The 12,339-nt window shown below is 37.7% G+C and overlaps 1 protein-coding gene across 2 annotated transcripts in view; it reads right to left on the minus strand.

The window, feature by feature from the left end:
- Positions 1-6,586, minus strand: part of GABRB3 (gamma-aminobutyric acid (GABA) A receptor, beta 3) — a 33,172-nt gene extending 26,586 nt beyond the window's left edge. The window contains exons 1-2 of one of the 2 annotated variants that reach the window (XM_009883101.1): positions 6,371-6,586; positions 702-784 (exon numbers count right to left, since the gene is read on the minus strand). In XM_009883101.1, coding sequence (XP_009881403.1) covers positions 702-784; positions 6,371-6,576 — 289 coding nt within the window. In that variant the 5' untranslated portion in view covers positions 6,577-6,586. The remainder of the gene's footprint in view (positions 1-701; positions 785-6,370) is intronic. The other variant, XM_009883102.1, reaches the window with a different exon arrangement.
- Between the last annotated feature and the right edge of the window lie 5,753 nt (positions 6,587-12,339).

The following is a 12,339-nucleotide window of genomic DNA, read 5'->3' on the forward strand; positions in this document are numbered from 1 at the left end:
GCAGGAAAAGGTGGATTATTCAACGAATGCAGACAAGCATTATTGGGGCAGATCTTTTCCACTCACACTGAAAAGAGTGAGTCACACCATTTCCATTGGCTTCGCTAGTGGAGGACTATAGACTATACACTACTATTTTCTGTATCTGGCCCACAGTCTCCAGCCAGTAGCAGAAACGGAGCAGGAACTCTTGAAGGCAAATATACATCTGAATATTGCAATCCTAGGTCATGACTAGTTAGTAGAGAGAATCTGGTTCCATGTGGAACAGAATTTCAAATCATAAATGGGGATCTGATCTGAAACCAGAGGAGGGGACCTATGGCAAGACCATCCATGCATAATACAGCACACTGAAAGAAAATGATATCACAGTGTTTGCCCTCTTGAAAATGAACCTGATTAAAATAGGAACATTCATTCTCTTGTGTTGAAGATAAGCATCCAGTCACTGCCTCTGCCAAATCAGTCTGGAGCAATCAATGGCTTCATTCTCTCCTAAACCCGTTTTTCAGGATGTATCCATTTTTTAAAAAAAAAGTCAAATAAACAAGCAAACAAAAAATCCAAAGGGTGATAAGGGTGATAACTGCATGATTCACAGTGTTTATAGATACCACCATAAATATTACACAGTTCTATAAAAGGAAAACTGCCCAGCATTTGAACTAGGTTTTACACACATTTACTTATGTACATACAGCTTTCTATTTCCAGAGTACAGTTCTGTTCATCTAATGGGTATCTTCTCAAGTCCATCATACAAGCTGCAGTGGTTGTGATTCTGAAATACAAACACCAAACAGAATTACTGTACAGCAAGTAACCCAGGTTCTGTTATTATTGTTGTTTATTTTTCAAAGTGAGGGCTCTCCGAAGAGGAGCTTACAATAATCAAAAATCTGGTCCATCATTTTACATGGAGCAGCAGTTTAATACAACAGCAGTTACACTGACTGCAATGGAACAACTCACTGTGACTTACCCTTACGCAACCAGTCCCTTTGGAGTTCAATGAACCTATCTGCATATGCAAATACTACATACAAATTTGCTGAGATTAAAGGCTATGACTTTATATCAGAAAATGTGAAGCAAAAAAAGTCTGCTACAAACGTCAAAATGATCAGAGCTGTGTGAATAACTGATTTCTTGATTCTGTGGCAGCTCTAGAAAAAAAAACTAAAATGTTGAAAAAATGTCTCAAGTCCAGCAAAACGCTTTGTTTCAAAGTTGAGTACGCCTCTCTAGTTTTCAAATTTAAGGAGGATTTTGTAATGAAGCACCATATTGAATTTTAACTTTTATACCCAAATAACAATATATTTTTGCTTTTTTATTTCTAATGCAGGCAATTTAGCACACTAATGATGAATTTGCAAAACACTTCAGTAATGATGAATCTGCATTTTTCATCCAGCTCTTGTGTATCAGGAGTGTCAACAGCACACATGTAAAATTAAAACAATGGTACTAACAGCTTCACACAGCATTTGCCCTTTATTTTAAAATTAATTTATTTATCTATTTGTACTAACTTTCAGACAGATAAAACCATATGCTCACAATTAATTTTCAGTGTGTTTCAGTGTTTTGCTGAATCATAGCCTTCACCAAGAGTATGTACATTATTATGTATCATTTCTTTATAATGGAGTCATATAAATTTCACATTTAAATTGTCTTCTGGGCCTGACTAGGTCTGCTCCTTAATGATACTTTTCTGATACAAACAAGACATGGACCTTGTACACGTTTAATTCCTACACGAATAATATTCTGGTGATATCTTATGCTCATAATACAAGAGGGGAAATGCCTTAAATGGACCTCTAAAAGCTGGAACCCTCAGTGTTGAGGTTTTGTTCATGTGGTTTCTCAGTTCTGAAGCTTTCTCTTTAATCCCTTAACCTTCAGAAATGGCTGTCTTCTAATGTGGTAAACTAGTCTAAAATTCAGGGTGCCATTTCAAGAGGAGAAAAGTAGTTAGGTGCCTTTCTTCAACTCTTTCACACTAAAGAAAAACCCGGTGTTATTATGAACACCTTGTCCAATTCTCCCAGAAAAGGAAGGAAAAATGCTTATCCTTAGCATATAGGTTATTTCAGACAGATAACTTCACATAATATGCAAAGGAAAGAATTAAGCCCATTATATCTATCTCATAGAACAACAGAAGCCATCTTTCTCTTACTGAGAAAGTGCTTTTGCAAGAAAATATTATAAATTCTTTGCAAAGGGAGAGACAGCTGTATGAACACAAAGGCAATGGATGGGCCAGGAGAGGAAAAAGCTCAAGGATCTGTTACTCAGCGTCTGTTCTCACTTCTGCTCCTACCAGTAGCCAGTAAGAAAGGCACACACCTGATCTTTGTCCTTCCCAGATATATCTACAGCATGATCATGCCTTTGGCACTGCTGTCCACTCTGTGTGTCCTCTGAATACCCTCATGTTAATCCCACAAGCTTTCAGAGATCAAGTATTGTATCACAGGAGGATACTTCAGGTCAATCCTCCTCCAGCTGTCTGACGGGAGATGCTCTGGTTCCTCTGTTAGCACACGTGCCAGTGGGCTGGAATAGTTTACAAACAACAACTCCTCAGCTGCTCTGCACTTTAGGGGGATGTTTTCTTTGCGCTGAACGTTTACAAGTGGCCTTCTTGCCCTTCAAGCAAGGTGCTAGTCACATGGCTATTACTTATGGCAATGAACGCGTCCTCAATATGACGACTACTAGCTGCTCTAGCTAAGCATATAAAGTTAGTATTAGCCTAAGGTCTAAGAGGAGAAAACTTAGTCTTAAATCTGTGATCACTGATGAACAAGGTCTTTGCAGTGAACAGCTTTACAAAGCCATACTGATTGTGCAATCAAATGATCTTGCTTCTGAATCAACTGATAACTGTGCTCCAAGGAAAACAAGCGGGCACACTGGGGCATTGCTGCTATGAGGGTTCTATCCTGTGCTTTAGTACACTCCCCTACACTGATCTAGAGCGCATTTAAGATCCTGCAGCAGAATCCTCATGAGCTAAGTTGATACAAGAGGGAGTGTGGTACCAGCATCTTAACTATTATGTTGAATAACTAGCTTTAAATGCCAGCCATACAGAAAACATACTCTTACAAATGATTAATTTGGCAGAATTATTAAAAATTATGCAGCTGGCAAACTTGCATTCAACTTACTAATTTCCTTATGACTTTTTAAGGAATGTATTTTTATTTTGGCCTGTTCACATACTATAGTGGTTCTGTGTCACAAGTTCCAATACCAGAAACTGCATATTCTTGCTCAAGAAACTTTTTACACTGCAGCAAAATGCATGTTTTTAATTTCATAAATATCCACTAGAAAAGAAGATACAGCTAGGTAGAGATAGAAACAAATTTAACACATTTACTAAAAGTAAGTTGAGTGCTCAGAGGTCCCTCCTGAATGAACGTTCAAGCAACCAAATTTAACTTGCACAAATGCTCACCAAAAGCAAATTTTAATTGCTCAGGCTTGTGTACACTCCCAAGAAGAGCAGGTTTATTTCTTATGGGATGGGATGCTGCCTGACACAGCAGGACAACAAGGTTTCAAGAATTCATCATCACAGCAGTGACAGAGAAACAATTACAAGCCAGACAAAGATAAAGCGGTAAACAGATACACATACATTTTGGGTGAAGGCAATACACAAAGGAAATATTTTTAATTGTTTAAAACTCCTTGCTCCAGTTATCTGTCCTATGGGTACAGCTTCTCTTACCCTTCTCTGCTACTTTATTACCAGGCTGATTGCCTTTGATTATTTTGATATATTGTATCCCCACCTGTGATGTGGGGATGCAGCTGGGAGGTGCTGCATAAACAACTGACAGAAGGTTATCTTCTGTCCCCCAAAAGTTTGCAATATAAATCAGTCTAAGCAATATAAAAACTTCTCATATGACTAGGTCACAGGCCCGATGGCTAACTTGATCCTCTTCTCATCTTGATACAAAAATACACTCATCCAGAAAAGAACAGAAATAAGTGTGGTTGCCTTGTCTGACCGATCACAACTAACCTTTTCACCTTGCAAACATCCATCGTGTTTTATATTCGAGTGATAAATATGTGAGTCCATTCAGATACAACCAATCTATTCCTTCACTCTATTTAGTTATAACATTTACCATTGTACTGCCTGAGAACAAGAGGTCTATATACAGCAAACACACCAGCAGCCGGAAAGACTCTATTTTTGATCCCCGGTCTATAATGTCATTATTTCTTTTTTGGTCTATTTTGAAAAAAAGCTGTTGTATGATCATATGTGTTGTATGTTATTCTGAATAAGGTAGGATAAAGTCAGTATCATGCCCAAAGAAAAAAATTCCCAAGAAATGGGTTGAGCTTCAAAAAGCTCCTGCCCCATTCGCCCACCCTCACAGACTTCTGCAGCAGTAGCAAACTGCTTTCTCTGAAGTAGAGAGGAACCCTGAATAACTGAAGGTCAAGTCTTTCAAAACTATGATAAATTCTGCATTGTTCAGAAGAGAACACAGAGCCAGTGTGGCCTTGGGATCACTTCCGTTATAAATTTTTGAGGAAATGCTTTGCTCCATGGTTATTCTACAATTGGTTGCAACCCTCCAAAATTTCCCCTATTATTCTCAGCGACACTGTGTTTTGTCGCACATAAAATTCTGGGTTCTGGTCTCAGCCCACAGGATGAATCATTGCCTCTAGACTGCGGCTTGAGGCCAACACCATCAGGGTGCTCTGAAGCCACAACACAAGAAGTTAGGCTAGTGGTAGAGCAACACAAAGCTCAAGTTTTAAATCAACAGAGCTAAGGCTCAGATATTTTCTTCCTTCTGATCACAATGTCCTGTATTTTGCCAAGATTTAACTTCACACCATGGCTATCTGAACATGGATATTGTGTGCTTTCAGAAGACAGGGAACGGAGATAAGTTTGCCACACATAAGCCACTGGTGAAATCCCTGCCAATCAAATACTATCAAGTGATACGCAATCTGCTTGTGGACGTTTACGGTTTGCAGAAGAGGAGGCTAATTTATTCAGATACACTACTTTATGACAGATAATCCTCACCTGAATGACTCCAAATGTTTTTAGCTTGGCAGAAAGACTTCTATACATTATTACGATCACAAGATTTCTAATCTATATCACTTTTTTATTACATTGCTTGTGGGGATGGTTCTTGAGATACACTAAAGGACACAAAAATATCTTGCATCATTTTTTCACTACTTTTGGAAAGAATCCTAAACCTGCAGTGTTCCACATTTGGTCAAAAGCATGCAAGATGAAAGCTTCTTTTTTCTAAAAACGGTTAATTACAGAGACAATATTTCCTGAACATCCTAAACTTCTTTCAAGTTTCATAATAGGCTGAGTTTTTTTTCATTTTGTCTAGAAAGATTCATCCAACTATAGTCCAAGAGCCAAGTCAGGTAAAAAGTTCAACTGTTGATAAAAACCAAAAGCAGCTAAACTAGTCATATAATCCACCTGAACCACTTTTCAGATCTCATTCCTTTTTATACTAGGGACTTTCAATCCTGTGCTATGTATGTGCAGCAATCTTGAGTATTATCCATGCTTAATAATACAATGGTGGATGATGATGGAAATGGAACTTTCACTGGCAAAGATTTGTTTTGCTGGTATAGTTTAAACCACTGGAGCAAGTGGAGTAACCTGTCAAAAGAAAGCAATTTTTTGATACTGCTGAGTCTTCCATTAAGATTTTTGATAGTGTAATTATGTTTATAAGGGAAGGATTTCTCAGCATTCCTAACCCTAAAAGCTATGAGAGAAAACAAAGAAAACATAGGTCAAGCCTAAAATATGTAGAAAGTAGGATAACATAAGGTCACTTTGTACCTCTGGTTTGAAACATAACACATTGCAGTGCTGATCCCTGTTTGAAGAAAGCACTGAAGGTACCCATAGTCATGGTCTTGCCTGTGGATGACTCCACTCAGCCAGGGCTGCTTGTAGCTTTTTCTTTATAGACTACAGACACATCAAGAGACAACATAAGCACTCACGTTCAATCTTACCGCCTGTATTTTGGACAAAATTTTCAGGTTTACAATTAATGTTTGCCTTTCTGCTTCCTATAGCCACTGGGCTTTCCAGATATGGTGACTCTACAGAAACAGATAAAACCTGACTGAAGGCGCTTCTGGCAAAATTAAGAAACATCGAGTGTGTCATTTGTTTTCTACAGGCATCTTTTGGAGTTACAGGAAAGGTTACATAATACACTACCCAATGTTTGTAATAACCTTGTACCGGAAAGCAAATATCAACAATACATAACAACAGTGATTAAATCTTCATCATGGAAGTACAGACCTGAGGCCGTAAAGCACCGTTCCATCCGGATGAAGGCGAATCATTCGATTCTTCACGGTAACGCCATGCACAAATGATTTCTTGTCATTTAAGAAGTAAGTATCAGGCACCCAGAGTTGATCCGCCACTCTGTTATCAAGCGTGAGGTTGAGAGGTATGCCAGCGTAAGCCAGCCTCTTATCTCTCCAGTACTGTTGAAAATACATAGTCAAAGTGTAATCCTGCCAAGGTAAAAAAGAGAAGCACAACAGTCAATCATACTTGGTGTAACTAGCTTATTTTACTGTTGGTTTAATTTTAATTTGAAATATTCAGATCACTTCTTAAATAATTCTACTAATTCAAGTATCACTCTAGCCTAAGGCAGCATTTCAAATCTTAAGAAATTCAGCTATTATTGGTATGTTTTGTCCTGCTCCTCCATTTCTTTCACTTAGTCGCCCTGACAACTACCCAAAATTATGATGTTTGTGGAATGATAAATGAGGTAATAGGTAAACACTGCCACCTTCCCCATTTTTAAAACTGAGAGATGACTGGAAAAACATTCACTGTATTTTGAAGTAGTATGCGAGATTGTATCTGAAAAATAAGCTGCAAAGATGTTGTCTATACATGCGCCTTTGTGTGAGACTGCACCTTTCAGTGACATAAAGATTTTCTCATCAACAGGCTACATCGGTACTTAGAAGAACAGTAAATTGCAGTAAAATCCTACTAATGCCAATGTCTGGTTTTCATACCTTTGTCGGTTAAGGTTCACGGTGTCTGCTAAGAGCTGTGATCACTAACATAAGAGCCATGGATAGAGAAGCCTAATACACCCATTTAAAAATTCTTTATTTCATTTCAGAATTTTCTAACTTTACTTGCTCATGTTGTAATAAGGCTATATTGAAACACTTTGAAGGTCTTAGACAATAGGCCTCATTCACTAGCTTCATGGTATTATTAAAAAAAAAGGGCGGGGGGGAACATTTTCAAGTTAAGTAACAACGACATTGGAAAAAAAAATCACACCTAATATCAACATTTCCTGTTGGGAAAGAAAAACCTTCGTCTTTTCTTTCCCTCATAACTTTCAAAGTGTGGAAGGACATTTTCATTTTTAGAAAGCCTGTTTTTATGCATGAGATGAAAAAGGTGAACATCTGAAAATAATACTTTCTTATACATGGAAATTAATATTTACAATTAAAGAAAACACTGGGTTTAGGTCTGATAATATTGCCATATTTAACAATGAAAAAAATGAGGCGGTAAGTACAGGCCATTAAAACTCTGATTTTCAAATTACAGAAGTGCTCCAAATGATAAAACTCTTCATGAAACTCTTCACAAACCACTGAGAAATTTATGATGTGATCTCCAAACACATTTAAATATTTAGCAGCAGGTGTGCAAGCCACAGGATACCTATATTTGCATCTGGTTCTACAAGCTGGTGATGCAAAACCCCTCAGGCTTGCTGCTTGTTTGGGAAAAGGATGCTCAGGCTTTCTAAGTACGGCTGTTGGGAACGGTCCATTCTTGTAATAGGTTTCGTGTGGAGACAACGCAATTTCAGGCACTTATCCTGCCCTGCTTCCCTCATGCCCTACAGCCTTTCCTTGAAATCAAATGAAACTTGAGCACACCCCTCACACTCAGAGCCTTTACATTTTTTATTCAGTGATTCATCCTCTTTAATGAGGGAGCTGCTATAGCTTTAAGAAATCAATTCTAATTGCTTAGAAAAATAAATCATTACAGATATTAATGACAAGCTGTTCCCATTGTAGGAAACTAATAGGAGACCTTTGAAAACACAAGTGCCTGGTGATGGGAGAAAGGAGCCCGTGTGGAACTGCCTGGAAGGAAGCTCATTCTTCAAAACTCAAATCCAACACGACTGCTCAGGAGAACGTGCTCCAACCTTTTTGACAGAAGCTTTTTTCAGTGGGACTAATCGTCCCTGCTCATCGCTGAACGAGGTACGTGCTACACTGGATGCAGTTGTCTCACTTCCATTAGCACATCAAGAAGACCAAAACTCTCCTCATATTCTCTGCAACCAATTGTCTGGCACTGATGCATTAGAATGAATATCCTCTGCCAGCTCCGTTTAACCTTAATTAAAGCTTGTTTCTATTAATGTCCAAAATTTGTTATGTGCTTGGCTTCTATAACGGTTTGCACATCAATGTCAAGAAACTGGGGATTATAAAAGCTGTGGACACATTAGCAGTACACCAAAAGCTCACTACGTATAAATGCACAATATATGTGCATAATAATACAAAACAGAAATAAAGAGACGGGGTGGCACTGCACAGCATTGAAAGAAGTGAACCAGCCAGCCCTAAAATATAAGAGAAGCAGTACACTGGAGCAGAAGAGAGCTTTAGGCTAGCCTCCTTTTTCCTTTGGCTTGAGATAAAATACATGTTAACAGCTAATGAACAGAGTAATTAACTAGCTAAGTAAAACATATGTAACAACACATGCAGTAATAGTCAGTCATTTTATTTATTTATTTAGCTATGTCAGGGAACAACAGAGAAACAAGTTTACAAATTGCATACAGAAATAGCAACATCCAGCAAATGTCAAGAACCTTCAGTGTCTTGACTGAAAGACAAACTTCCAAAATACATCCTCTAAGGTATGAATTTCATTAGTGTTTTCTCAATTAACCTTTACTTCTTATTTCACCTTAACCTTAAATAAAAAATGCCTCTCTATACATCTGCTAATGTGTATGACTATACTTGCACATATTGAAAGCAATGATACCTTGAAAAGTTATTTAAAAAAGAAATACGTCATTGCATGCGAAGTATCAGCTCATTCCCAGTTCTTTGCTTGGTATCTACTAAGGAAAATGCTCAAGCAGCATCTTCTGCAATGGCAATATACTATCCAGAGGCACTGACACATCTCCCCAACCCCATTCTCTTCACTTTGAACAACAGGCATGGCAGAAATAGAGTGCCCAAGAAAGCACATGTGCTACCACACACCTTGAAGGATCACTGTACAATTGTGCTCCATCAGGCTGACCTGCTCTGAAGACGACAGGATAGAAAGAATGAATATGAACCATGCTTGTTGACCATCACACTTTTTTCTGATCACCTCAAAGCAAAAAGCAGCAGCAAACCCGTATTAGAACTGCACTGAAACTACCTGGTTGTGCAAGGAACGATAGAGTGAGCAGGAACGGCCAGAATCCTTAAAACCCACAAGGTTGTCAGCTCTCTTTCTTTGATTAGCTAATTTACTAGGCTTCACAAAGGAAGTTTTCCCCTTTTCTACAATTTAGAGGAAAATGCAAAAGTGTTTTGAGCATGGACTGGAAAAATGCACTACGTATTTCTCGGGTAAAATGAGAAAATGGACTTTTACCCCTAGGCAAGCAGCCTACAAAGTTTATTAAGGGCTACCTTCCTCCAGGGGAGCTTATGGTGAGTAGCTCTGATATAGAGGTCAAAAGTGTAGATGTTTAAAGCTAGAAGAGATTAATCCCACTACTGTTACTGTATTAGGGTGCTATTATATGTCAAAGATGACACAGAGTTGCCAGTTTTAGGAAATTCTAACTGCTGCACAGAGCAGTGGACAATTTTCTCAGCAGCAGAGACCTCCATAAATCATATTTTTTTCCTACACAATACCATGACACATCCAAGGTCCCCCTTTCCTCTCTCCAGTTCCTCACAGTAATAGACACTTCAGGTCAAGAATGGCAATAAAATCACTCAAAGCCCTGACAGAAGGACAAACACAGTGCTTCTGAAGCACAGGAGAAATGTCCTCAAAATGGGAAAAGCTTGGCTGCAGAAGCAACATGAGCTCTCTTTTGTGTATTCAAAGACCATGGAACATCCTAAAGCATAAAGAATGGTGACAAGCATCCTTAACTTCCTAGCACTGCCACAGTGCCACTAACGTAAGGAAAGGCACAAAGAAAGGTGTGCTGGTGTTTTTTCAGCAGTTTTCCCTGCGGGGGGGGAAAAGAAAAGAAAAAACTCAAATAGTAGATAACACTTGGGCAGGAATTTAGATAGAATGGTAGAGAGGCCTCTATCACAACTTAAACAGAGCATAATATATCTATATGTGTGTATTAGATGTGATTTCAAAACATCTGAAGCAAGAATTATAGACTTACAAATATTATAAGATGCTAACCATATACACAGAAATTTTTAAGCATTTTCTACATGATATTTGTCTCTTCACAAACTGAACATACCATGTAGGAAGCACACCTATGACTTAACTACAAAGCCACTTCACACAGGCAGAATGTACTATAGTATGCTACCCTACAGTACCTAATGTACTGACTATAGGACTAATGAACAATAAATACTAATATGCTGTAATACTAAAAGCAAACGATAATTTGTTTTCTATTACAGGGTTTGTTATCTTTAGCTTTTCTCTCCTGCACTCAATAAAAGGGAAAGAAAAATTTAAAAATATCGTTTACTCATCAAAATAAAATTAACAGCATTTTAACAGCAATAATGCTCTAAAATTGACTATCACTGTTTACAGTCTTGGTGTGTTATGTATCAAGGATGTTAAAGTTTTCCATTAGCTGTAAAAATGTTGTGTTTCTTCAAAATGACTACTAGATGGAACACTGTAATTAATAATTATGATGGAACACTGTTAATATGGTAGTTAATAAGAAATTATTCATACAATACAAATAAATATACTGAAAATTACTGTAACTATTGGAAAAAGTTATACAAAAAAGAACTATTCTGCTGTTTGAGAGGACAGACTTGTATCTACTTGAAATTCAGATTCCTGTCTTAGATTTGCCTTTGAATCTAAATTCACATCCTGGTTTTCTTGACCAACAGACAAATGTGATTATTACCACTGGCTTTTGGATTATTTTTTTTTGATGAGTTAATAATGTAAATATTCAGTGGGTAAACAGATGGGTTGAAAATCCATGCCTTAGTCTCTGTATAACTTCAAGGTTCCTTCCCTCATCTTCCACATAATTTCAAAAATTAGATACGGCTGCTGTAGTGTACGGAACTATTTCTGAAGCGTTGATGACTGAGTTACATTCTTCCCAATCAACACAAAGTCAATTGCAAAGCCAAACTCATGAATCCTATGCTTTGACAACATAGCTGTAAATCTGTCCCCCTGCTATACACAGATGAGACCTGAGAAATAGATTCCTGCATACATTAATTCACATAGTTAAACATGAATATAATAAAGACATATTCAGAAAGTCAGAATACGTCTTAGGAAGATATGTCTGACTTAGGAAGTCAGAATTTACCAGCAATACTAGTCAGTCGTGTGAGATGATCACTTAAACATTTTTCTCAGCATTCAAAATTTTCTAAAAGCTTCAGCAACCTTCATATTGAAGAAAAGTTTATTAAAGATTTATTAAAGAAAAATTTACATTATATTTTACCTGTTGACATTTTGATTTGCCCAATGTCTAGACTACACATTACTTATTTAATTGGAGAAAATCACCAAACTCCATTCTTCTGCAAAGTCTTCTATAAGAAAACTCCCTGATTAGAACCTCTCTGGTGTTAGATGTAGTTCATGAGCAGCCTGAGGAAAGGGGATTTGTGCATGCATACAGACACACACACATTCACCCTACCCCACCAAAGCACCTTCCTCTAAGGTTTCTTGGTCTACCTGCTGTTATACTCAAGATTCATCTCACCTATAAGATCCTGATCCAGGCTTTTCTCTGGCACCACTCAAAAACCTTATAATAATGACCAGTTGAAAACATGGTACGTATTTTCCCAAGCATGTGGCTAAAATATTCTTCCGTTAAGAAAATGTAACACTAAAGCAGCTCAGTTACACTGATTTCACTGTGACTCTCCATATATCCATGTTGTCTTGGTATCCTTTGTACAAAACTACCACGATTTTTCTCCTCTTCTATTGAAACACACAAGGACATTGTTACAATA

This window comes from Charadrius vociferus, unplaced genomic scaffold (assembly GCF_000708025.1).
Source record: "Charadrius vociferus isolate BGI_N301 unplaced genomic scaffold, ASM70802v2 scaffold92, whole genome shotgun sequence".
Classification (NCBI taxonomy): domain Eukaryota; kingdom Metazoa; phylum Chordata; class Aves; order Charadriiformes; family Charadriidae; genus Charadrius; species Charadrius vociferus.